At 43.7% G+C, this 22,804-nt stretch overlaps 1 protein-coding gene across 7 annotated transcripts; it reads right to left on the minus strand.

Annotated features, from left to right (window-relative positions):
- Window positions 1-1,105: 1,105 nt before the first annotated feature.
- LOC116783050 (3 beta-hydroxysteroid dehydrogenase/Delta 5-->4-isomerase-like) lies at window positions 1,106-22,787 on the minus strand. Of its 7 annotated transcripts, XR_004355446.1 has the most exons (6): window positions 15,212-15,917; window positions 14,725-14,947; window positions 9,149-9,313; window positions 6,243-6,995; window positions 3,148-3,255; window positions 2,396-2,502 (listed from the first exon to the last, which is right to left on the minus strand). XR_004355446.1 is itself a non-coding variant. In XM_032680286.1 (5 exons), the coding sequence occupies exons 2-5, from the start codon at window positions 14,876-14,878 to the stop codon at window positions 1,243-1,245; spliced, it is 1,194 nt and encodes a 397-aa protein (XP_032536177.1). In that variant the 5' UTR covers window positions 14,879-14,947; window positions 18,763-22,787; the 3' UTR covers window positions 1,106-1,242. The 7 variants fall into 7 exon arrangements, 6 of the variants coding, with proteins under 6 accessions (XP_032536177.1, XP_032536178.1, XP_032536175.1 ...); XM_032680286.1 differs by lacking the exons at window positions 2,396-2,502; window positions 3,148-3,255; window positions 15,212-15,917 and adding exons at window positions 1,106-1,364; window positions 18,763-22,787; XM_032680287.1 differs by lacking the exons at window positions 2,396-2,502; window positions 3,148-3,255 and adding an exon at window positions 1,106-1,364 and having other exon boundaries at window positions 14,725-14,943; window positions 15,212-15,919.
- Window positions 22,788-22,804: the final 17 nt, after the last annotated feature.

Below are 22,804 nucleotides of genomic sequence, written 5' to 3' on the forward strand. Positions count from 1 at the left end.
ACTGTACTCCCACTTTCCAAATTAGCTTCACAGCGGCTATAACCTGTTATATCTAGATGTATAAGTAACATATTTTTCAGGTAAAGAGATCATTGTTGCTCTTGGTTTCCTACATAACAGAGGCTATGCATAATGTTTCACATTGTGTTTCTGCACCAAGCCTATGAATTGAGCCAAAGCTTTTTTAAAAAAAAAAATTAAAATGCAGATTTGATTTAAAGATCATAGTTGAGAAAGTAAACATTTATTCTGTGATTTTTATCATTTAGTCTATAGTGATTTATTTAATGTCATAATGTAAAATGAAAACGTGTAAATCAGACTTCATCTAATAATAAATCAAAACTTTTATCATTATTTGAAATCTGCAATGCACTCAGAATACCAGTGTCACGCTTGTCTGACAAAATGAATTCTTCATAAAAACATGCTATTTGACATTTACTATCCAACTGCCCTCCATTGACTATAGCCTATATTAATGATACCAGTGTCAATCAAGTATTTATGATACTGACATGATAGCCACTTTTGCTTCTGTTCCTCTGGCACTTCTTTAGTATTCCTAAATTTATGAAAAATATACATTAATAGAGTTCCTGTTCCCTTTTAGCAAGCAAAACTCTGTCCTCTCTAGTGACAAATTAACAGCAAATGATGGTCTTTAAACTTAGCTTTTTGCACCTGCTGGAACCAGAAGTCATTAATTTGTCTGTAGCATGTAATTATTACTGCCATATCTTTGCTACATCTTCCTTTTCTGCATACCTGTAGGTAAATAAACACCTTTCCAGCAAAGGAGCCTTAACTTTTTTTTCTTTTCCAGTGTGTTTACAGAAACAAAATTTTTCTTACTGACTGCTACCCTGCTGACAGTGGAGCTTCATTGATAACCAATAGTTTGCTTTACTGATTGCCAAACAAACTAATTAAATTAGATGAATGGTACTGGTCATATAACTTAAAAATAATAAGGCTCTTACTGATCAAGTACATTTTGATTGCCATTTTGCTAACCGGCCAGGTGTAAGAGATATAAACAAGCAGCTACAAAGTAGAGTGAAGTGTAAACGTGCAGCAAATCAGCCACTCTGCAGATAGTGTGCCTGTTCTCAGAATATCTTTATTGGCTTGTGTTTGTTATTGGGTAATAGCATGCACAGGCTCTCTCTGCTGAGCAGCAGAGTAATGTGTTCAGGTACCCATTCCCTCAGGATTTCGGTATTTTTTATTACAGGCACTTCACCACTTTGAGCAGACACCTGAAGTGAAAGACAACACAGATGCAAACCCAACGGTGCTCAGGGGGTGTGGGTGCTTGGATCCATCTCTCCACTTCACCTTCTGCTGGCCCTCCCTGCACCCTAGCACCAAGAAAAAAAACAAAGAATTAATTAGAGGCATAAAAATCCCCACCACACCACAAAAACACAACTAAAAATAAATAATGTAGGCCTTATGTTTTCCTTCCTTTCCTGCTGTCAGGCAGGTTTTGCACCAGCAGGTGCTACAGGGAGCTGGATACAGCACCAGGGGGCTATGAGAAGCTCAGCACAGGGAGCTCTTTCTGCAAATTGAAGTATCTTCACCATGTTTGGGGTTTTGCCCTCACCTCTAGGTCTTATTTCGGACCGGGGCATTGACCCACCAGGTGCTTGTGGCACTGGGCACCACCAGCCCCCTGACCTGGCAGCTCCCTGGGAAGTGCTTCCTGCGTCAGCCCCTGAGGGGAGTAGCAGGACGAGTGGGCCAGGAGGGAGCCACCATCCTCCTGCCCAGGCCCAACATCAAGGCTTCTCTCAAACACTTTCCCCACTGTGTTAACACTGGAGCTGAGGGAAGCACTCAGGAGGCTGGTTCCCCTCAGGCTGCGTTCCCACCCCACTGCTGTGGGGAAGAGTTTTCTTCACTTGGGTGGCAAGGCAAAGGGTCCTCCTCCCTGCCCTCCGTCCCCTGGGGACTGTGTCTGCCACGCAGGATATGCACAGCTCAAATTTACTATGTGGTGGGATGAAGGATGGGGCAGTGATAATGCTGGGGCAGCCTGCAGGTTGAAGAGTATCCTCCCAATGGAGTGGTTGTCTGGTTGGTAATTCCTGCTGTTCTGAAGTCTCCTTCATTCACAGTTGGTCTCCAGACGGAAGAAGAGCAGGAGCTGTGCATGGCCATTTTCAAGGCAGGGAGGGGATCTCCCCACCAACATCCCCAAAGGCGAGGAATATATCAAAGTGATTCAGTACATTTGTAACATAAAGCCAAGAAAGTCACTTCTCTGTTGAGTTTGCAGGCAAGTCCAGGGTATCATTAGTCATCAGAGATTAAGGATGGGAACAATTCTGAATCCCTGTGTTGCCCTATGAGTCCAGCCTTAAACTAGCCTTTAGTAAAGGCTCACAGTCTTTAAGTCCTTATGTTGCTTTCTTACTGAGCACTCCTGCTGGCTTCATTAAGATAAGGAGGTAAATAATGGGAATGAAGATGAAGGTCCCCTGGCAGACAATCCTGAGAACGTGAAACAATATGAGACATTACCAGAGGCATCTGAAGATAATGCTTTCCAGAGATGCAGCAAGGTAGAGGCCTATAAGAACCAGCACATGCCAGAGATGCACCAGAGAGAGCTCTCTGGGGAGAGACAAGATGATGGCATTCATCTAGAACAGGCTCTTGAGGGCCTCAGTGTCATCCTTCTCCACCCAGAAGATGCTATAGGTGACAATCACTCTGGATACATGAGTCAGACATCAAATCTTCATCAGTGTGAGGTATCCCAGGCAGGGAAACCCCACAAATGCCTCAAATGTAACAAGGGTGTCAGGCGGAGCTCTGATTTGATTAAACACCAGAGAACTCACACAGGTGAGAAGCCCTTCATGTGCAGCGAGTGGTTAGCTCCCACTGGACTCCCACAGAAAAGTACACACAGGAGAAAAACCCTACTCTTGTCTTGAATGTGGGAAAAGCTTCAGGTGAAACTCTTACTTGGGGAATCACCAAAAAAACTCACAGCGGTGAGACTTCCTTCAAATGCATGCAATGTGGAAAAGGCTTCAGGCATTTCTCAGCACTCACTCAGCATCACGAAACCCACACGGCTGAGAAGCCCTGTGTGTGTTCCCAATGTGGGAAGTGCTTCAAAGCGCTTACCCCAACAGACACCAGTGAGTCCACACAGGAGAAAACCTCTTTATGTGTGCTGAGTGTGGGAAGCGTTTTGAAAACAAGACACACGTCAAACAGAACTGTAAATTTCACCTGAAATGGACAGCAGGACAGCATTTCTCGTGAGTCTATGAGCATTGGTGCATCACCTTTAAAAAAACCCCTCAATTATAAATTCTGTGGTGTGAATAAAAGAAGGAAGAAATCACAAAGGCGAGAAGAAAGTCTCTGTCATAGTCTGAATACATTGCTGATAAGGTGGAAGGGGGTGTTAGAGAGGGAACACAAGTGGGGAATAAGCACCCTGTCAGCAGGAGTGGCTTGTCATGGGGATTGAAGGAAGGGATGTGGTATCAAGAAATAGGAAAGAAGCTCAGCAAAGAAGGAATTTAGCATTTATAAATCTGATTGTTGGGCGCAAGGCTCTTGGAGACGTTAAAAGGTCCCACTGTCTTACTGAGAAGGCAAAAATGGCAAAGTAAACTCTGGCAATGGGAGCTTGCATTTGGGAAAGAAATCAGTAAACTGCAGAAGAAAAATTGTCCTTTATTCTCTCTGGCAGCATCTGTGGATATTTTAGGACTTCTGTTAAACCTGGGGAAAGATGTCCCAGTTTTCTAGTATATGTTGTAATATTCCAGCTCTTTGATGTGCTAAATGCCTTCCCCTATTAAATAGCAACTTTGCTTCTGTTGTTCTCTCCGTTCCTTTCCTGCTCTATTTCTGTGTGCCTGGATTGCCCTTTCTACTCCTACTTCAGTGACAGACACATGGCTGCACCCCTCACTTAGGTCTCACTGAACATTAGGATGAAATATAATTAGCCTAGGAAAATGATGGATGTTACTGTGTTAAACACCTTTTTGCTTTTCTAAGTGGTGTTTGATAACCACCTTCAGCAGTGTTTTGTCTTATAAATCCTGAGAGCCTTATTCAACCCTGGAGGCAACTCTGTATATGTAAATACATGGACCTGACCTTTAGCTTTACTAGTGGCACTCAGAGGGCTGTGAATTCTGTGTCCTTGGGAGTTTTTCGGAGGCTTGTGGCCAGATCAGAGCCTTCTTCCCAGAAACAGAGTGAAAGCTGGCAACTGGAAAGGAACAGGGTATGAGTGGTGGTGACTGGAGGCCCATAGACTGCAAACAGAGAGGCCCAGAGGGGAATGGAAATGGAAATAGAAATGAAGAGTTCTGGAGGGGAGCAGAGTACGTACAGAGGTGAACGGAAAGGAGGCTTTTGGTGAGAAAAGGAGGCAATGCAGTGCACTCTTGGCAGGATTGCAGATGACACCAAAGTGGGGGAAACAGCTGACAGGCTTGAAGGCAAAGCTGCCTTTCAGAGCTACAATGTGGGCTGGAGGAATAGGCCCACAAAAACTTGACAGAATTCACCAGGGACCGATGCAAAGTTGTGTGCTGGAGCTGGGGCTGACTGCTGAAAAAATCTGGAAGTCTTGGTAGACATCAAGCTGGATGTGAGGGAGCACTGTGCTTCAGCAGCAAAGGTGGTGGGACAGTATCCTAAGCTATGTCAACGTGAGCATAGCCAGCAAGTAGATGGAGGGCAATGATTATCCCCCTCTACTCAGCAACAGTTTGACATAATACAATGGAGGAAAACAGAGCGGGCTCAACGGAGATTGGAGGGGAAAAAATACATGAGAGGAGTGGAGTGAAACAGAGTGTGCATAGAGGGGTAGTTCTATTTTGCTGAGTGTTTACAAGGCCTTCAATGGAAGACTGGAAAACTTATCTCTGTGTCCTCAGAATATGACTGGAAGTTCTGGTGTCTGGTATTGTACTGCTTCAGATCTTACACAGTTAACCAAAGATGTTACTAAAGCAAATAGTAATATTTACACTGGGACTATCCAATGTGTAGGACACTGAATAACTCAACTCAGCACAGACTTTAAGCTGTCAGCATCTCTGGAATTGTGATTTATTTACATTAGCACTGAGTCAGGTAAAAAGTTTCTGTTCACACCATCCTAAACAGAACAGAGAAATTCCCATCTCTTAGAGTTGTTTTCAACAAGTAAGACATACGCTGAAGAAACAAACACTGCATGACATCTGCTTGTTCAGACAAGATCTGCATTTTTGGCCTGAAAGTCAAGTTACACATTCTGCAGAAATTCATATGACCATCAGAGTAGAATGGGAACAGCACATGTGCACCTATCTGCTAAGGTTAACCTTTGTTCCCAGCTGAAACCTGGTAATTGCATGATTTTTTTCAGCACTGTTTACTTTTTCTCAGTGTTCACAAATACTTTGACTCTGCAAAGGACCAAGGCTGTCCTGTAGTATTTTTCTCCCTTTCATTTTCTTGAAGCTGTTTGCTGGATACCCGTCAGATTTATTGCAAAATTTGTAACTAGGAATATGAGAATTTACAAGGAAGTATTAACCTGACCAAATCTTCCCCTTCTGTCCCTCCACACACTGTCCTTACTGAAACTGTATTGCACTTTTGGCCTCACAATGCATACAGGGCTCAAAGTTTGACTGTCAGGTGAATGGCACAACGCTCTTAAAAATTTGTGACAGCTTTTGCAATCAGGTTGCTTCTGCCTGCTGCATGTTTGGTAAGGTTGGCAAGCGGCACTGAGTGAATAGGGTGTAGCTGAGTGGCACATATTTGTAAAGAGAAATCATAGTTCTAGGAAAAGTTGTGCTTTGGTGGAAAAGGTGGCTTGGAGTGAAAGAAGGGTTGATGTGTTCATACCGTGGATTTTGTGGAATCTTATTAAAGTAAATCTTTGTGCTGCAAGGATGTAGAAGTGTGTGTGGACTATACAGTAAAGTTACCCTCATCAGCCTGTATTTGATAAGCAAACGAACATTTCACTTTTATTTATTCTGAGGTTGGGGGTGGGGGTGGGGCAGTGGGCTGTTACACAAAGTATTCTTTTAAATGCTTTGTAGGTATCTGCTGCTTGCTGCTGCTTCCACAGCTCTCCTCTAGCTCAAGGCCCTACTCGTTTAGCTGGGTTTCAGCTTCCCTTTAGGCTTAGGCAGCATTGCTTTGCAAGTACAGCCTTCTCTGGGGGATCACAGAGGCAATCCACTCACCAGTACACTGCTTGGCTTCTTCCCACGTGTAGCGGGGCACATAGCCAAAATCCTTTTGTGCTTTTCTATAAGAAAAGGTGAATGGAGTATTCAGGAGGGTGACCAGGTGACGGTTGGTGGAGGGGATGTATCTGACAAAGGGCCGGAGCAAGAAGCTCACGATCTCCAGCAGCAGTGAGAAGTAATACAACATTGTCAGAGGCATGGGGAGCTTGGGCTCGATTCCAAACCCCAGGTCCTTGGTCAGCTCGTAATTTAGATCTGCGTAGCTCATGTGAGGAGTGTCATCTGAGATGTAGTAGAACTTCCCCCTGACATGCTTGGCTTTCTGCGGGGCTCTCAGGGCTTTGGCCGCCTGCACATGTGCCCAGGCAATATTCCCCACGTACACAGGGTTCACCAAAGCCTCCTTCCTGGAGAAGCGCAGGTAGACATTTTGGTTCAACAGGCACTTGTCCAGATGACCTTGAAGAAACGGACATCCTTCTCCAAAAATGTACATGGATCTCAGGGCACAAGTCATCAGTGTGCCGCCATCCTTTAGCACCTGGCCATCTGCTTTCAGCACAGAATCCTCTGCCACTCTCTTACTTTGCGCGTAAGGAAATTTCGAGATGCTCTCATAAGCTGTATCTTCGTCACCATTGAAAATTGGGTCACCTCTGCAGTTTGGGCCTGTCACTTCTATGGTACTGGTGTATATGAACTGCTGGACGTTACAGCGGACACATGCCTCCAGCAGTAGCTGAGTACCTTCAAAAGTGAAACACACAAGTCAATCTAGAGCTCCCAAAGTTGGAAAAGGAGGGCGTTTTAGATCAGAAACATCATCTCTGGCCTGAGCTTGGTCAGATCTCCTCTCTCTGCAGCTTGAAGAATCCTGTCCTGAACTGAGAAGTAGGTTAAATGAAACCAAACCTGTTTAGATTATATTTCATTAGTTTCTTTATTCCCTTCCTTTTAAAACTTTGCTTCCCTACCCTCCTAAAAAGATATTTTTGCACTGAGGCATTGTGTGGCATGTGACACAGAGGAAAGCCCTGCATCAGGCCGCGTTTAACTTGTTTGCTTCTGTTCTGCTTTGTGAACATCCACATCTGATTTCTTGAAACATTTGTATTATAAAAGCTCTATTTTCTAGGACAAACAAAACTTTCGTCCTGCAAGCCTATGAAGTACATAGGAGTCTTGGCTGGTCAGAAAGCCAGAAGAGCATCAGAGTGAAAGTGGAGGGAAACAGGGAAAAGAGGACAGCAGTATTTACTGACTGAGCTCGGGGTCAGTTTGCTCTGGGAGCAGGACTGGTGCCTGCTTTCATTCTAGCAAGTGTTATCAATAACCCTCACTGACCCAGTGGGCTTTTTTCACTCATGGGCAGACACTGTTGGTGTCGGGGTAGGGAGGGGAGGGTCAGAGCTTGTAAAGCTTTCTGGTTTGGGGACATTTTAATATTTGTTTGATTTTTTTGTTGGGGTTTTTTATTATTATTTTTCCCCAGGGATTTAGACAACACATTCTGCTGTGAAAAAAGTGATAGCAGCAGTAGAGTCATAAAGATAGAGCTTTACAAATCCTCTTTCTGAACTACCAACCCTGTATATTTTCAAACTACCCAATGCACAGGTTTCCAGGAACTTGGCTCTCTGCTCTTCCTCCTGGCAGGGACTTAAGAGGCTGCCCACTGGTCTCTAATTTGTGGTCACTGACAATTTGTGGCTTTGACTGAGCAGAAATGAAAGATTCTGGAAGCAGAAGATACTGGCAATAAGTCAGGCTAAAACAAGTAAAATGCCATCCCACTCTTTTTAAGGTGCATGTAAGAGACAACTCGACTACAAAGATTTCTCTCTTGCTCTGAACACTGGTGAGTCGCCAATATTTGTAAGTGGTGCCTGTAGAGGTATGTTGCTTATTTTTCTGTGAAGAAGTCCTGTATCTGTGGGAGAGAGGAACAAAGAACTGGGAAAACTATCCATATAAACAAGAATATCTTCCCCAAATCTTCCCCAAGTTGCTGAAGCAACACAGCCAGAGAGGTTTAGCATGCATACAGGTTGGGCAGTACCAGTTCTCTGAAAAGCATAGAGAATTTTGGGATCACAGAGAGGGGGGTGAAGTTGTTCTTTTAGGAAATACATTTAAATTTCCTGGCAACTGATGCTACACAGGCCATTCCTAGGCCAAAACCTTCCCCTTCATCTGATCTTTTTAGGAAGAACAGGGGTTCCTCAGTAGAAGGGGAGACCCCATCAATGAGTCACTGAAACCCCTCCCTCCCATAGCTTTGAGTTTGTTGGAGAATTTTTAATTATAAATTCGAGATGGGAGAGTCCTTGTTCCTCTCAATTGCCTTCTTGCACAATCAGACCTTATGACAAATGGAAGGAAAAGAAGAAAAGGAAGAAGAAAAAGAATAGGAAGCAAAGAGCCACAGACTCTGGGATGTTATCGATGCAACATTGCTGTAACTGCAGTGTTTGTAAAAACTGAAAAACGTACACAGGCAGGGATGCTACGTGGAGAGGGAGAATAAGAACTGATTTCTGAGGTGGGCATTGGGATTTCAGAGGTGAATTGATTTCAGAAAGTTCCACTGAATATGGGTTTCTGACTATAGCCACTGAAGGCAGAGCCTGTGCAGATCTCGGGATGGGCATACATTAAGTGTTGCCAAGAATGAACGATCCAGCAGTGCCCTGCAGCAGGAGAGTGGGTGTGGAGAGGCCCAGAACTGCATAGGGCTGCATGTATGCATGCTTTGCACTCTTAGGTATGCCTGTGCCAGCTGCAGAACAACACAGTTAAGCTAACTCAAGGTAAACACACGTCAGGTGCTCCCTTTCCTGAGCAGATGGTGATCAGGACATAGTAGGCATGGGTTTGAGAAAGTTGCTTCACCTGCTCACCTGTTACATTGACTTCCCAGAGCAACTTCTTCTCTATGAGGCCCAGGGTGTCAATGAGGGAAGCCGTGTGGATGACGAGGGAGACCCCCTGACAGGCACGGTGCAGGAATGTCACATCTCGGATGTCCCCTTCCAGGATTTTCACCTCAGTCTTACCCTTGAACTCTGCAAGAGCAGCAGAAAATGAAACTCTTTAGTTTACAGGCATCCTAAGAAGAGCACTGAAAGGAGTGGTGAAGCACTGGCTGGCAGGTGCTGATAGTCCCAGCACAGGAATGATATGAGAACAGGAGGCATTTTCCAATTACTGTATTTTCAAGTGCTAATGGCAGTGCTATAAAGGTCTGTGTTGCATTACCTACCACATATTTGGAGCCAATATTCAACACATTTTTTTCTTTTTTATATTTAAAGAGAAATATTTTCCACTGATAGCAAGCTTCCTTCAGGTGCAACTATTTTAAAGTTCACAGGGGAGTAGCTTTGGCTACCCATGTCCTGAAGACTGTGTGGCTATAGATGTGTTAACCCAAGCCAGGCACTGCACGCTCCTGTCTTCAAGGTGATGAATGATCTCTCTCCACCCACAGCATGTGAGCACAGAAATGTGTTCACACCTACTTTCTTCCCCTTGACCTTACCCATATTGCAGCTCTTCTAGTACATCACATACAGTTCTGACACATCTTTTCCTTGTACATTCACCAGGACTTGTTGTGCTTTTTCTAGCTCTAGTTCTGGCTCCATTTCAGCATCTGTGCTGTGGGGTCATTTTTAGCATGCACATCTTATCTGAACTCTCAAGACTGTTGTCCTGAGCTATCTCAGCCCTGGCTTGCTGTAACTCCTGATTTTTAAGCCCTCTGCCTCCACAGCAGCTAATGTGTATGACCCTGGTCAGCTCTAGGTCTCAGAGCCATCCTTGCCCTACATTGTGCTGGACAGAAGAATCTTTTCTACAGCCCAGAACTACACCAACAAATGAGCAAGCACAAGATGATCACTTGGAGACATTTACAGTCTGAGCCAATGCTGCTCTCCTGGGAATTCGACTGGCCTGGCTGCAGCAATGCCATGAGAGAGGAGAGGACTTTCTCAGCATGACCCACAACTTTTAAGGAGGTGGTGTTATTACAGTGAGTCTTCTCGGAGACTCTGCTGTGGCTGCACTAGATGGCTCCCAGGCGCAGCTGCTGGGGAAGGACTCTGCAGCACAGGCAGATCCTCTGTCTTACTCCATAATCAAATGCCCCTTTTAGATAAGAGAAGAACCTGATCAATTTGTAGAGCTTTTAGCCTCAGCCACGTCTGAAATCTTGTGCATCACCAGCTCCAAAGCAAGCAGTATTTCATTCCATGTCTTTATTATGAAACACTGAGAGAGGTGGCTGTTGGGATCTGGAACTGAGTGGGAATATCTTTTAAAATGGTTTTACCTCATTATATAGCATGCTGAAATGTAATCCTGCATTGATTTAACAATTATTCTGATGCAACAGACTTGAGGAGCTTTTTTTCATCACAGAGAGTTTGTCTGATATGTAAGACTCATGAAACATTTGCAGAACTGTTACTAAATCTAGTTACTGCCCTCTCAGCACATCGTTGTCACATTCTCTCTTCTGCTCCTTTATTTTACAGAGTGCATTCATTTTCTAGCACTCCATTTCCAGAAGGTTTATACTGAAATCTACTCATATGGATGCAAAAGTGTCAGATAAGGACTAGGGTTTTGTTATGCACCTGGTAGTTAGATTTGCTCTAATAAATATTTGCCTTTGTACAGCTTTTATGCTGATGTTCTCCATGAGAAAGGTTTTGTGGGATTGCAATAATTTCAAAAATAGACATAAATAGTTTTCACAACATAAATTCAAAAATAGACATAAATAGTTTTCACAACATAAATTCTGACATGTCACCTCTTCAAAGTCATCAAAGTGCCCAGGCAGGAGTTAGGAAAATAGAAGTCTTTACACATGCAAATCAAAGCTTTCAGGAAAAGTACAGAAGAAGCCTTTCCCTTTTAAAACTGATGGCAGGGATACTTGGTACCAGTCTGCTGTCTAGCTGCTTTGACCTTGCCTGGGCTTGCAGTTTGTGTGTGTGATGTGAATCAGGAAGTCTGCTTCTCTGTTTGATTTTAGCCAGCAGAAATTGCCACAGTAAGTGGACCTTGTTCATTTTAGCAGCATCAGCTACATGTCAGGGATCAGCAGATTGATCTTGTTTTGCTCTGGGTGAAGAGAAAACTACAGGTGAACTTGGAAGCAGAGAGAGGAAACAAAAAATGACTCACAGACAAGGATTTTGGTCTGAGGTGGATAACAGAGAGAAACTTGATTTCCATCTGCACAAACCATTGCCCAGGCATCAAAAAAGCATGTGTGTGTCAGACCAAAGAGGAATTCAACTCAGCTCTCCATTTTTATATAAAGCAATTACGAGAAAATACCTACCCACTGGGAAAGCTTTTTCTACTTCACCAGTGGTTTGTGTCCTGTGAGTTGTAAGCAAACTCTCTGCTTGCTGTGGGGTATTTTTTGCTTGAAAGTGTAATGATTTCTCAATAAAATTCCGTGTCCTGTTGTGAGCAGTGTATGACTCAGCGATCCAGTCAGACTATTTGCCCTAAACTCTCTTTCTTTTTTCTATGTGTTAGTTAAAGTTTAGGCAAACAGCAGTGTCTGTGGGACTTCTTAGCTTGAATTTCTTAGTGTTCTTTTAGATAGGACCTAACATCTGTGAGGTGAAGCGTGGGGGAAGGCATTCCTCATGAGAGCTCTCCATTTTCTTGATTAACTGGATGGTTCATTAAAATGGTTTACTTTGTGTATTCATGGGAGAAAATTTAAAATTGCATCTTATTTTAGTTTGTAAAGAGTAAAGCAATTTATTTGCTTCTTTAGCCCAGAGAAGCTGAAATGTTTATTCTGTCCCCCTTTCAGCTACTTGGATGTTCAGCTACTTGTTTCCACACTGCCTTTCTGTTTTGAATGCCCCGATAAAGACAAATTAATGTCTGCAAGGTTGAGCAAAAAGATGACAATTTTTCCTCAGAAAGAGTTCCAGGAAAAAAATCCGCCACATTCCTTCTCCCTTTACTTTCCTTCTATTTTGGATCAGTATTGGGTTAGCAGTGCAAAACCATTCAATGCTCAAGCATCACACAACCTATAAATGTGTCTCTGAAAAATGACATGAAAAGAGGGTTCAGGGAAGGAGGGAAGAGATGTGCAAGAGGGGTGAGATAAGGACAAGTGAGAAATCCTCTTGAGAACAATACTGGAGTTCTAACTTCACCAGAAGTGCCAATGCAGTAGTGAACAAAAAAAGAATTGTGTTAAGTGGAAGACCAGGAAAGGCAGAAAGATAAATCTGAAGTGGGGATGGGATGTAGGAAAGCCAAGGCACCGAACTACTGTGTTCAACCTGACGTTCATTCTCAGCCACACAATGTCACTGGGTAGACTCCAGCTCACAGCACTTGACATTAATTGGATCATCCTGAACTCCTCAGGGCTGTGGAAGAACGCTAATGCCACTGTTCTACACAGATTGAATGCAGTGGTCAAGGTCTCAGCAGGAATGTTATTTGGTCGAAAGAGGGGTGTCCCTGAGTGTCTCCTGGCACAAGGAACTGTAACTTGCACATGCTCTTCTGTCTCTGCCCTGACTCTGCAAAGAGATTGCAAGTTCAAGCTGCTCAAGAGATTAGTGAGAAAAAAACCCACTCGGCTCTGCTCCTGGCTATTCAAGAAATCCAGATAACACCTGCTAGCAAGTAAAAGCCTCCACAGTAAAAATAATGCAGGTCAGAAGCCTCCAGCCCTACAGGTTTTGTAGCAGCCCTGCACTTGGAATAGGAGTCACTGTGATAGAGAAGAGCTTGAAAGGGAATGGCAGGGCAATATTTCAGGTAGTCCCAAGCACAGGCTCTGGTAGGACATTTGAGGAGATGTAGCCACAAGGGCTGATCCAGACAAAGGAACTGCCAGTCAAAGTGCAGCGGTTCAAGTCTGTTTAAGCACATCTGGAATGCCAGCCTATGGTTCCTACTACAAGTTTATGGGGGAAAAAATGCTCTGATAATTGATTTTTCTCTACCTCCTGTGCTGGTCAGATAAGCAGCAGGAATGTCAAAAGAATAGGAGAGAGGGTGTGTGGGCAGTGCTCAGTGGAGGAAGAAGGGAGGATAAGAAAAGAGGGCAGAAAGCTTGCCTATTAACAAAAAAAGAAAAAAACCCTAGGGAAACCTTTGCTGCAGCTCAGTCAAGATTGTGCCCACACAAACAATTGTTTTCACTCCCTAGGATTGTCCTCACAAAGCTCTTCTGGCCCAAAGCAGTGCAGATGCCTCTGTTGCTGTCCTGCTGCATCAGTGCTAAACCACACACACTCCGGCTTCCTCAGCCTCTACTACAGCTGCAGGTTTTGTCTCTGTGGAAATGCTCTGAAAATCATAGCAGGAAGGGCTGCTGCAAGGCTCAGAGCCATCTAGCAAATCCTCAGTGAAATGCTGAATCAGATTTCATGAGGAAGAAGTCTCAGTTCTATAAAATAATCATAAAGGCTTGTGCAATTTATACCAGGTTTATGGTGCACTGTTACTATTCTTTGATGATGTTTAAATGATTTGTAGAAAGATTGAGGCTCTTTAGCAAATCATATGGAGATATTCCAAAAGGGTTCACATATAGCTGCCTGTATAGAAAAAGAAGAGTCCTGAGGTGAAGATGTGACAGAGGAAAGCATTAATAAGTAAATGTAATGTAAGGGCTTAAGACCTTGATTGAATTTTGGTCCTTCTGTGCCTTTTTATAGATGTGCTCAGTATCTCAGGAAATGGGACATTTAAAACAATACTCTGAGCTGCTTTCCCTGCCACAGACTGTTTCTAATACTGGGTATATCACTCATTCGTGCTGTTTCCAATCCATTCAAGAAGCCAGAGTCCTGCCCTGCACTTTGCAAAGGGGTCCTGTCTCTTCTGCACTTAACACAAATGTTCTGCTCCCCAGAAAACCGTGGTAATGTTAATAACAACAATTTTTAAAATACTTCCTCACAGCTCTCAGTCAGAAGATCACTATTAACCAAACTAACCAAAGGTTGAAGAAAACCGTTAGAATTTGCACCCACAACTTTGTCACTGCATTCTGGTCTGGCATATCAGAGCCCAGCACAGCATGCTCTGGATAACACTGCCCTCCTGCCCAGTATAGCAAAGCTTGTGTTTTCCTTTCCCCTGAGCCAAAGAGTGAGATTTTTACATTAATTTTGCTCTGTGGGTTTTGTTGTAATAGAGGCCAGGTTGAAGACAGCCTGTTTACTGAATGAACAGTCTCTCTCTCCCAATCTAGAGAAGCCTCAGGGCCTGACAAGGAAAACTCTTGTTTTCATTTTACATCTGATTTCTGAACCGGAGGGAGAGGGAGGGATAAAGCAAGACTTCCTTGAAATAAAACCTCTGTCTGCAAAGCTGGTTTGGAGGAGAGGATAAGACTTCCAAGCTATCCACGTGAGACAGCAACACATATACCTGCAATACACAGTCCTCATGAAATGGTACTTACTTTCAAATCTGCCGAGTGCTTCCTCACTAAAGGCTTTGTCCAGCAGTCTGATCTCAGCCAGAGCCTCCTCTTCTTCCAAAAGCAAGTGGACAATCCTCTGGCCAAGAAATCCTCCTGCTCCTGTCACCAGACAGCTTACCCCAGCCAGGGACATTGCTCTGGGTTGCTCCTCAGTGTCAAACCGGCTGTCTCTTGAGCTTAGGCAGGCTGGTTCACCTCCTGCCTGAGGGAATGAACATATGACATCAACCTCTGGAGTCTTTACAAATCAAAGGATGTTACCAGAAGGAGAGACTAATGAAAGACAAACTCTAATCTCTACAATAAGCAACAATATTTTAAGCATGTCTCACTTTTGCTAGCTATTGCTATTCAGAAGTAGCTTACAGATTTTTTCATGCAAAGGAAAAATACTTTAAAACTACTGTAAGTGAATTAAATTAACAAATCATAAAATGCTCAAAATCAACTTCAATGCCAAACAAACCCCACAAAAATCTGCCTCAGTCCTTGGTTCCACCTCTCTAACACGCAGAAGACTGTGGGGGAGATTTGCCTGTATTTATACACTGCAGAGCACTACCTCAGTCATTTTGCTCCCCCTCCCTCTTGAGTGCCTCCTTTGCTGCAAAAGAATGTGATCCTTCCATACCACCACCACCACCCCTCACAAAGAGGAGAGCTCTGGATGCAGTGAGGTCTAAGCCTAGATGTGATCCCACAGCCCTAAATTCTAGGAGAGTAAACCCTCATGCTGATAATTCTCTCTAGCTTCACTTTCTTGTGTAATACAGTGTCAACATGGAGGTAGGGAGCATTAAAATTAAATGTAAATAGCAGGAGTAGCTATTTAGAGTGGTTTGAGGAGCAGACTATTTTTTGAGTAGTGTGCTTCCCTGTTATAGCATGGGCTTCTCACTCTGTGCAAAATCAAAAACTAACCTCTGGGATTTTGTGTTTGTATATACATTTTGTATACTACAGGCATTCAAGGTGATGAAATGGTTTAATGTACCATCAAAGACAAATTAAAGCTGTGGGAGATAAAGATTCACCTCTGGAAATGTCTGGTGTGAGTGTACCTAATTAAAACAAGGCTGCTTGTTCCTCTGCAGCGAGCTGTGTTGTTTACATGTTCAAAACACAGGGAAAAGGCCCAGGTATTTCCCGCTTCTCCAGTTTTAGCAAAACTCTTTTCTAATGTGAGACCAGAGCAGGGCTTAGGCATTAGCCTGAAGCTCCTAATACCTGCACTGCCTTCCTGGGTCTGTCAAGACATGCTGGCTGCAGCTGTATTTTCTCTCTCTCACACACAGGGATAGACAGACATCCCTGCTGAAGCAAGATGATAAATAGGTAGCTACCTTAAGAGATAAGGAAGCTATGAAGAAGCCTGGCAACACAATTAATTAGGCTGAAATCACTGGAAAATGGATCACTGATTTTGGGCACAGCTGGAATGGATATCTAAAAATGTTTTGCTTCCATTCACATGACTAACTGCTAAGCTCCCTTTTTTATTCTATCATAGATTTTGTTCACTCATTAAAGAGAACCCTGGAGAAAAGCTATAGAAGAAGCATCCCCACACTGTTATCTTTTCAGAGCAAAACTGGGCCTGCAAGGGACAGGAGGAGAGCAAAACCATTTCTGTTGGAGGAGAAGGGTTTCTAGCTGACACAGATGACAAAGTTTTGGCAACTGTTTCAATCCTAGCATCCTTGAAAATCCTTTTCTTACACTAACAAATCTTTAAAAAAATTTTTATCAGTGCTTCTTTCCTTGGCTTTTCATGGGCAGGACCTTGACATTGTATGTTCTTATCAGAAGCTGCTGCAAATTAATTTTGTGCACTTTGCAAGGCAAAATAACTGGTCAAAGCCTGCTGCTGCAAGTGATGTTCTCTGTAACAGGGCTTTCATTTTACCTTTAGGAAAGAAAAAAAATGCCTTAAAGAGGCATTATAAAACCAGACAACACAGCATAGCCTCTTAAGATAGAAAACACTCTCCTGCACCAAGCTTGCCTATTAGAATGACCAAGTTTAGCAGGGGTAGTGCTTATATGAGAATGAGTGCTGCATAGGGGACTGCAGGGAGATTTTGTCCTCTTAGGTACTTCTCAGCCAAATGCTTGGCTTAGTTTGAGGTAATTTTATACAACAGTGCATAGCAGCCTTCATCTGAAATGCCATTTGTGAATGTCAGTGGTCAGACAGCAGTAGTTTGCTCAGGTCACACTCAGACCTGCTGGTGCTTCCTGCAGTCTCACCTAGAGCCAACATTTTCACATTTTGTTCTTGTTGACGTTGCTGTGTGGGGTTACTGGGTGGCATGACAGCTCCTCTGTGCTGCAGACAAGGCTGGCTTTGGTGTTCCCAAAGGGGCACAAAGGCAGATGCTGGAATGGGCTGTACACCCCAGAACAGTGTCAATGAGCAACAAGGCCAGAGTCCACCAGACCTCTGAGCACCAGGAAACAGCTTGATGAAATTCTGAGTTATTGCACAGGTATGGGATTTGCAGACTAAAACATGATTCAGCAGCATCTAAAAGTTTAGCAATGCTATATTCTGTGTCAAGGTCTAGTCATTTTTTAGCTATGTTGATGTCTTCTCTTTGACTTCATTGTAAAACAAAGCCACCAAAATCTGATATTTTGCTGTAGAATGGACTTTTAAAATGGATTTTTAGAAAATCAGAGCCTGTAAATTTTGCGTGTGTTGGAGAATTGCTATACATGGATATCTTAGTATATGTGCAATCCACCATGTCCCATCACAGCTGTGTCCCTATTCTCTGGTCCAGGAACACTGTTGATCCTCTGACTTTGTTGGTGCTTAGTGTGGCAGACACTTTGGAGCAGTGGCTGTCAGGTGTTAGAGAATGCATTTTCTTAGCCTTGTCAAAAGGAGAAAAAGGTATTGGGAGAGAGTGTAGAGGAGAGGAGAAGACAGAACGAGAAATAGTGAAGGGAAAATTCCCGGCAGCATTGAGAACAAACTGTATGATGGTACTGGAATGATTAAATGCAATAACATTGCATCACAGAAGTTTTAGATAGGATAAAATATACTTTTACAGAGGGCAATGGTGTGTAATTGTGTTATCAGGAAAAAGAAGCTATCCACGATCAAGAAGAGAAGAACAGATCTTTTCTAATTTGGGAGAGGGTTTTCTGAAGTCTACCCTGTTGCCTGGACTGATGAGAATTGAAGCAGGGAAAAGCAAAGGCATGGTCATTGTTTAACTGGATCTTTTGCTATCTAATCAGAACAAATTCCCCCCCCACACACAAATCCACAGTACTTTTCATGTGAAAAATTAATGTGTTTCTTACAACCATATGCCTGTAAGCTCAAAATGCCTAGATGTGGCAGCTCTGGGAAAGAGACCGTACTTTGAGATGTAGATTTACTCAAGGAAAGCTTCTGGCCTTCAGAGTGAGAGACACTGTTCCCTCTTGGAAACATTTTCCTCTCTCTTCTGGTTACACCTTGACAAGAGGGAATAAGACTTAAATAATTAACTTCTGGGCATCTATCCTGAATCACAGTTTGAATAAATACAACTTTTCATAGTGGGGAACAGTTATAAGACACTTTAATCAAGGTATGAAGATAACCACCTTAAGAGGCCTCAATGTTTCTGTGTGTTCAAATCTGAAAAAGAAAATATCTCCTATTTCAGTAGTACCAAAATTCTTCCAGTAGAAGGTAGAGAGTGATTGTAAATGTTTCTTACATGATCTCCAAAATCAAAGAGACACAGTACAGATCTCATGTGTGGCTCTCATTTTATGATTCTGTGATATCCCCTGACAATTTAGATTAAAAAGAGCTTCTGGAGGTCTCTGTCCCAACCTCTTCTTAAAGCAGCATCAGATCAGACAAGGTTGCTCTGGACCTTGCCCAGTCAATCTCTAAGTATCTCTAAGGATGGAGGTTTCACAAACCCTCTGTTGCAGGATTTGACACACCCCCCCCCCCAATGGTGAATTTTTTTCCCACTGATTTCTACCTGGAATTTTCCTCATTGCCTTTCACCCTTTTACTGTTCACATCCCAGAAGCTGGGCTGGATTTTCTCCGAATGAGTAGTAAAAGACAGCAATGTGATCCCCCATCTGCCTTTAGCCTTCTCAGGACTGAGTACTCCCAGTTGTCTCATTCTCTTGTTGTACATCCTTGAAGTCCATCAACATGTGCAATGTGCTGTAATTCCTGAGTCTTATCTGGCAGGCTGTCAGTCTGCTGACAAGGTTTATTGTTACTGGAACAGAGAGGAAGGCCTCCATGTGAAGGCCTCTGGAAGATCAGTGCAGACACTGTTATCTCTGAGAGAAATTAAAGTCTAAACAGAGTGAGCTAACAGGGCTAGCTTCTTTCTTCTCCCTCCTTAGGGACAATTTAAAGTAGGGTTTATGTAGAAGGTTGCTTTTTGATAGCATGGTTCCCCCTGGCCATGCCAGTGAAGTGGGCACCGAGGTATTTGCCAGCTGCAAAGCAGTTTGTGGCAGGGCGTCTGAACGACTGAGAGCTGGCCTTTTGTCCCAGAAGTGGTACTCTGCTGCAGGCTCACCCTCAAAACCTCAGGTGAAGAGCAGACTTACCATTTGCTCACAAGATGCACATGCCCAATTCTATAGGGATTCCCCTTTGTTATTGATTCCTGAGGCATGATACTTACACAAACCTGACCAGCAAAATCTTCCCTTACCCTTGCTCTATGGCAGGGCATGCAGAACTATTCAAGCATACAGGCATTGCCTCAGTTTTGGAATATGTGCTGATCTGAAAGGGGAAAACAGGCTAGGAGGATATTCTATATAATTACATAGTTTGAAAAATCAGATAGAAAATTTGTATGGCTTTAAAGGCCAATAGCAAGAGGCAGGATTAGAGAAGAAGATATTTCAGCTCTGTGAATGCTGCAGTCCTGGACCCTTGGTAATCTTTCACTTCCAAGTGCTCCATGCCTGTTCCAATGTGGCTCCAAAGGTACTCCACTAGACGTCCAGATCACAGGATTTGCAAATTAGTGGCCTCTGCAAACATTTCTGGTTTAAGATGTTTATGCTGTCTTATATACCAAACTTATAGAACAGCTTGATCAAAGGCTGCTATTTCTATGGCTACCTTAGTAGGGTTTGCACATCCTTCAGCTCCACCTGCTCCACCTCCTATCCTTCATCCCCCAACTTCAGAGTCATGGGAAAAACAGAGAAGGCGATTACAAAAAAAACCACGGCACTTTTATTTTCATGATGTTACACTGTCTTTCCTTTAAAACAGATTTTGATCTCATGTACTCAATAATAATGTAAACGAAGCCACCTGAAGTCAGCTCAGCAGTGCAGACAACTTCCATCACTACTGTTTCAGCTCCAACAGACTCTCTGAGTTTCTTAAGATGGCTTTCCCCCTTTAAAGATTTTCGTCACAATTGTAACAATGGCATGCATTCCACCATCTTGGTTTTGTTGGCTTTAAATGAAAGCTGAGACTCTGGAGCCTGAAATTAGTGATTCTCCTGCCTCAGCAGAGCCGTCTTGAGCACTACCTCAGCTCCAAGGAACACAGACTGCTGTGAGGAGCAGCATGAGCAAACCATCAGACTGGCTGCATGCATGGAACATTGAGAGAGTCAGACTGCAAGTGAAAGGTGTCTCACTGAAATGCTGGTAAGAAATGGATGATCTTTCGCTCCCTGGATTTCTCCAGACAAAAGAGATTTCTTTCAGTAAATGGGAGTATAGAATAAGGAGCAAAGCTCTTGATGGTCAGCGACTAGGGAGACAGAGGAGCTCATTTTCATGAAAACAGAACTTAAATGCAGTTGTCCCAGCCCCTTACTACCTATTTTCCCATTTCACAGCATCAGCTCCAGGAGACAGTAGCTAAATTCAGGCACCTGCTCACTCTCACTCTTTCCATGTCCATGTCTAGGTCTTATAGATTTACAGAAGCAGATCTAAAAAAATTCAAATGCCTGGAGGCAAGTCATCAAGATGTATTGGAGAAAGGATGCCAGAAATTCTGCTCCTCTCCAGAGCTCAGCCAGATATCTCCAGTCTGCCAGCAGGCCCCTTCAGCCACTGCCATTTGTATAAGCTGGAAACAAGTCTTCTAGCAAGTTTAGGACCTAACGAGCCTCACTTGATTCTTCTAAGATATGGGCAAAAGTAGGTGATGCTGCTGCTCCCATTTTCCCTTTTACACCAGAAGCCAGAGGTCAAAATGCTCAGAAAGAACTGGGGAGCACAGATGCCCTCTCCTCCACAGAAGAAGCAGCACCTCTTCTCTGCCAGGAGAAAACCTTGACCAAAGAAGCTCATAGGCAGTTTCGTAGGAGGAGAGCAAGCACTTTCTTGGAATTTGGCCACACAGCACTCCAAAACAGGGTTAGATAACTGTGCAGCCCCATGCATCCAGGACTCCTGTGGCATTTTCCTCTAAGTAATCACTATGTGAATTAATGACCTCAGGCCCCCACCTTCACTCTCATACACAGGAGAACTTTGATTACTAGCCTACAAAGCATCACTTTTCCCTGTCTGCAGCCACTTATTCTTGATGCTTTTACTGAACAGTGCCAGAGTTCCAAGGGGAGCAGGGGAAGATCCCACTTGGTCGGAAATACCACATGCCCGTGGATGATACCCAGGGCAGTGCATTTTGCAGGACACCACTGTTTGAGATTGCCTTCTGCCAAGAAAGGGAGCCTTGTGTGCAAGGGGAGACTGGGAGGTGCACTAAAGTAGGGAAGGTACCCAGCAAGTCGGTATTTCTTTGGCAAAGAGTGACATGGCATGCCATTGCTGTCTGGCATCCCTCTGCCATTTTGTGCTGCTGTAACATCAGTGGCCACACTCGTGAGTCTGGCCATAAAAATTATTTATAAGAAAACAAGGTCAGGTGTCTTACCAGATATTTTTAGCATCACATTGCATTTTTAAAGATGACGAACATTAGCAGTTTTCGTGTATGTACCATCTTAGTTTACTTAGCCTCATTTAAAAGACCTCATTAAGCCAGAGCAGTTAAATCAGTTAAACTCTTTGTGGAAATTCAGCTTATTCCCAGCTACACTGACCCAATGCCCCACTGATTTACACGTCACATCTATAACAAAGACCAAATATGCACACAGCGGGGTTTAGCCATTTTAAGTAGATAATTCTTTTTACACCTTTACTTGGACAGCATTATATAAAGACTAAAAAAACCAATTGTTGTTAAACTCCTCATAGGGACAACAGTTCAGGATAAATACTCATGTTGCAGCCTATTAACACAGACAAACCCCAAGGGACATCAGCTCCATATAATACAACATCAACAGATTTCTGCCCTGGCTGTAAGACCGTATGTGCCCCCACGCTCCCTCATTTCCATTCCCCAGTAGCTCCCTCAGCTATGGGCAGTAGCAGGCTTCCTTGTCTACTCTGGGCAGCCAGAAAGCAGCTCTGACACAGCCAAGGGCCATTGGCTTCCTCGTGGGGAGGCAACACTCATGTCTCAGGAAGAAACTTGGACAGGGAAGGGATGAGCACATATTTCTGCTACCTCGGAGAGCAAGTGTTTATGCTGGCAGTGGGTGTGACACTGCCTCTGAGCTCTCCTCAAAGGTCACATGCTGCTGGGGTGGTGTCAGCAGCTCCTGCCCACTCCGTTAGCCTGTGCGGGCTGCCCTTATCCATGGGCAGAGACCAGGGCACCAGGTGAGTGATGTACCCACTGCCACAAACTTGTGGTGTCCTCTGAAAATGAACAGGTCCTGACTGCTACTTAGAAGAGTTTGCCTTACAAATTAACTATGTAGTGAAAGAAGAGGCTCTCTCAGCAGGGAGCACAGGGTGCTGATTTGGTTACAGGTGATTTCATTGCTCTGCATTTAGAAGCATTGGGCAAGAACTGCCCCCACCATCAAAAGGTAATTGTGTGCCTGTTAACTGATGCATCTTGTTTCTGTATCTGTTATGAATACATCTGGGAAAAGTCCAAGCTATGGAAGATATTGGCCACAACAATTACTATGCCAGAGTAGGAAAGTGTGACTGAGTTGCAGTCAGACTTGGTA

This window comes from Chiroxiphia lanceolata, chromosome 2, assembly GCF_009829145.1.
Source record: "Chiroxiphia lanceolata isolate bChiLan1 chromosome 2, bChiLan1.pri, whole genome shotgun sequence".
NCBI lineage: Eukaryota > Metazoa > Chordata > Aves > Passeriformes > Pipridae > Chiroxiphia > Chiroxiphia lanceolata.

Bases quoted from the DNA above. Each gene is read 5' to 3' on its own strand.
- LOC116783050 (XM_032680286.1), bottom strand. From the start codon at position 14,878: ATGTCCCTGGCTGGGGTAAGCTGTCTGGTGACAGGAGCAGGAGGATTT. The intron at 9,314-14,724 runs GTAAGTACCATT...CTGCTCTTGCAG, and splicing joins AGCACTCGGCAGATTTGAAA to AGTTCAAGGGTAAGACTGAG. The intron at 6,996-9,148 runs GTGAGCAGGTGA...TCACTTTTGAAG, and splicing joins CTGGGAAGTCAATGTAACAG to GTACTCAGCTACTGCTGGAG.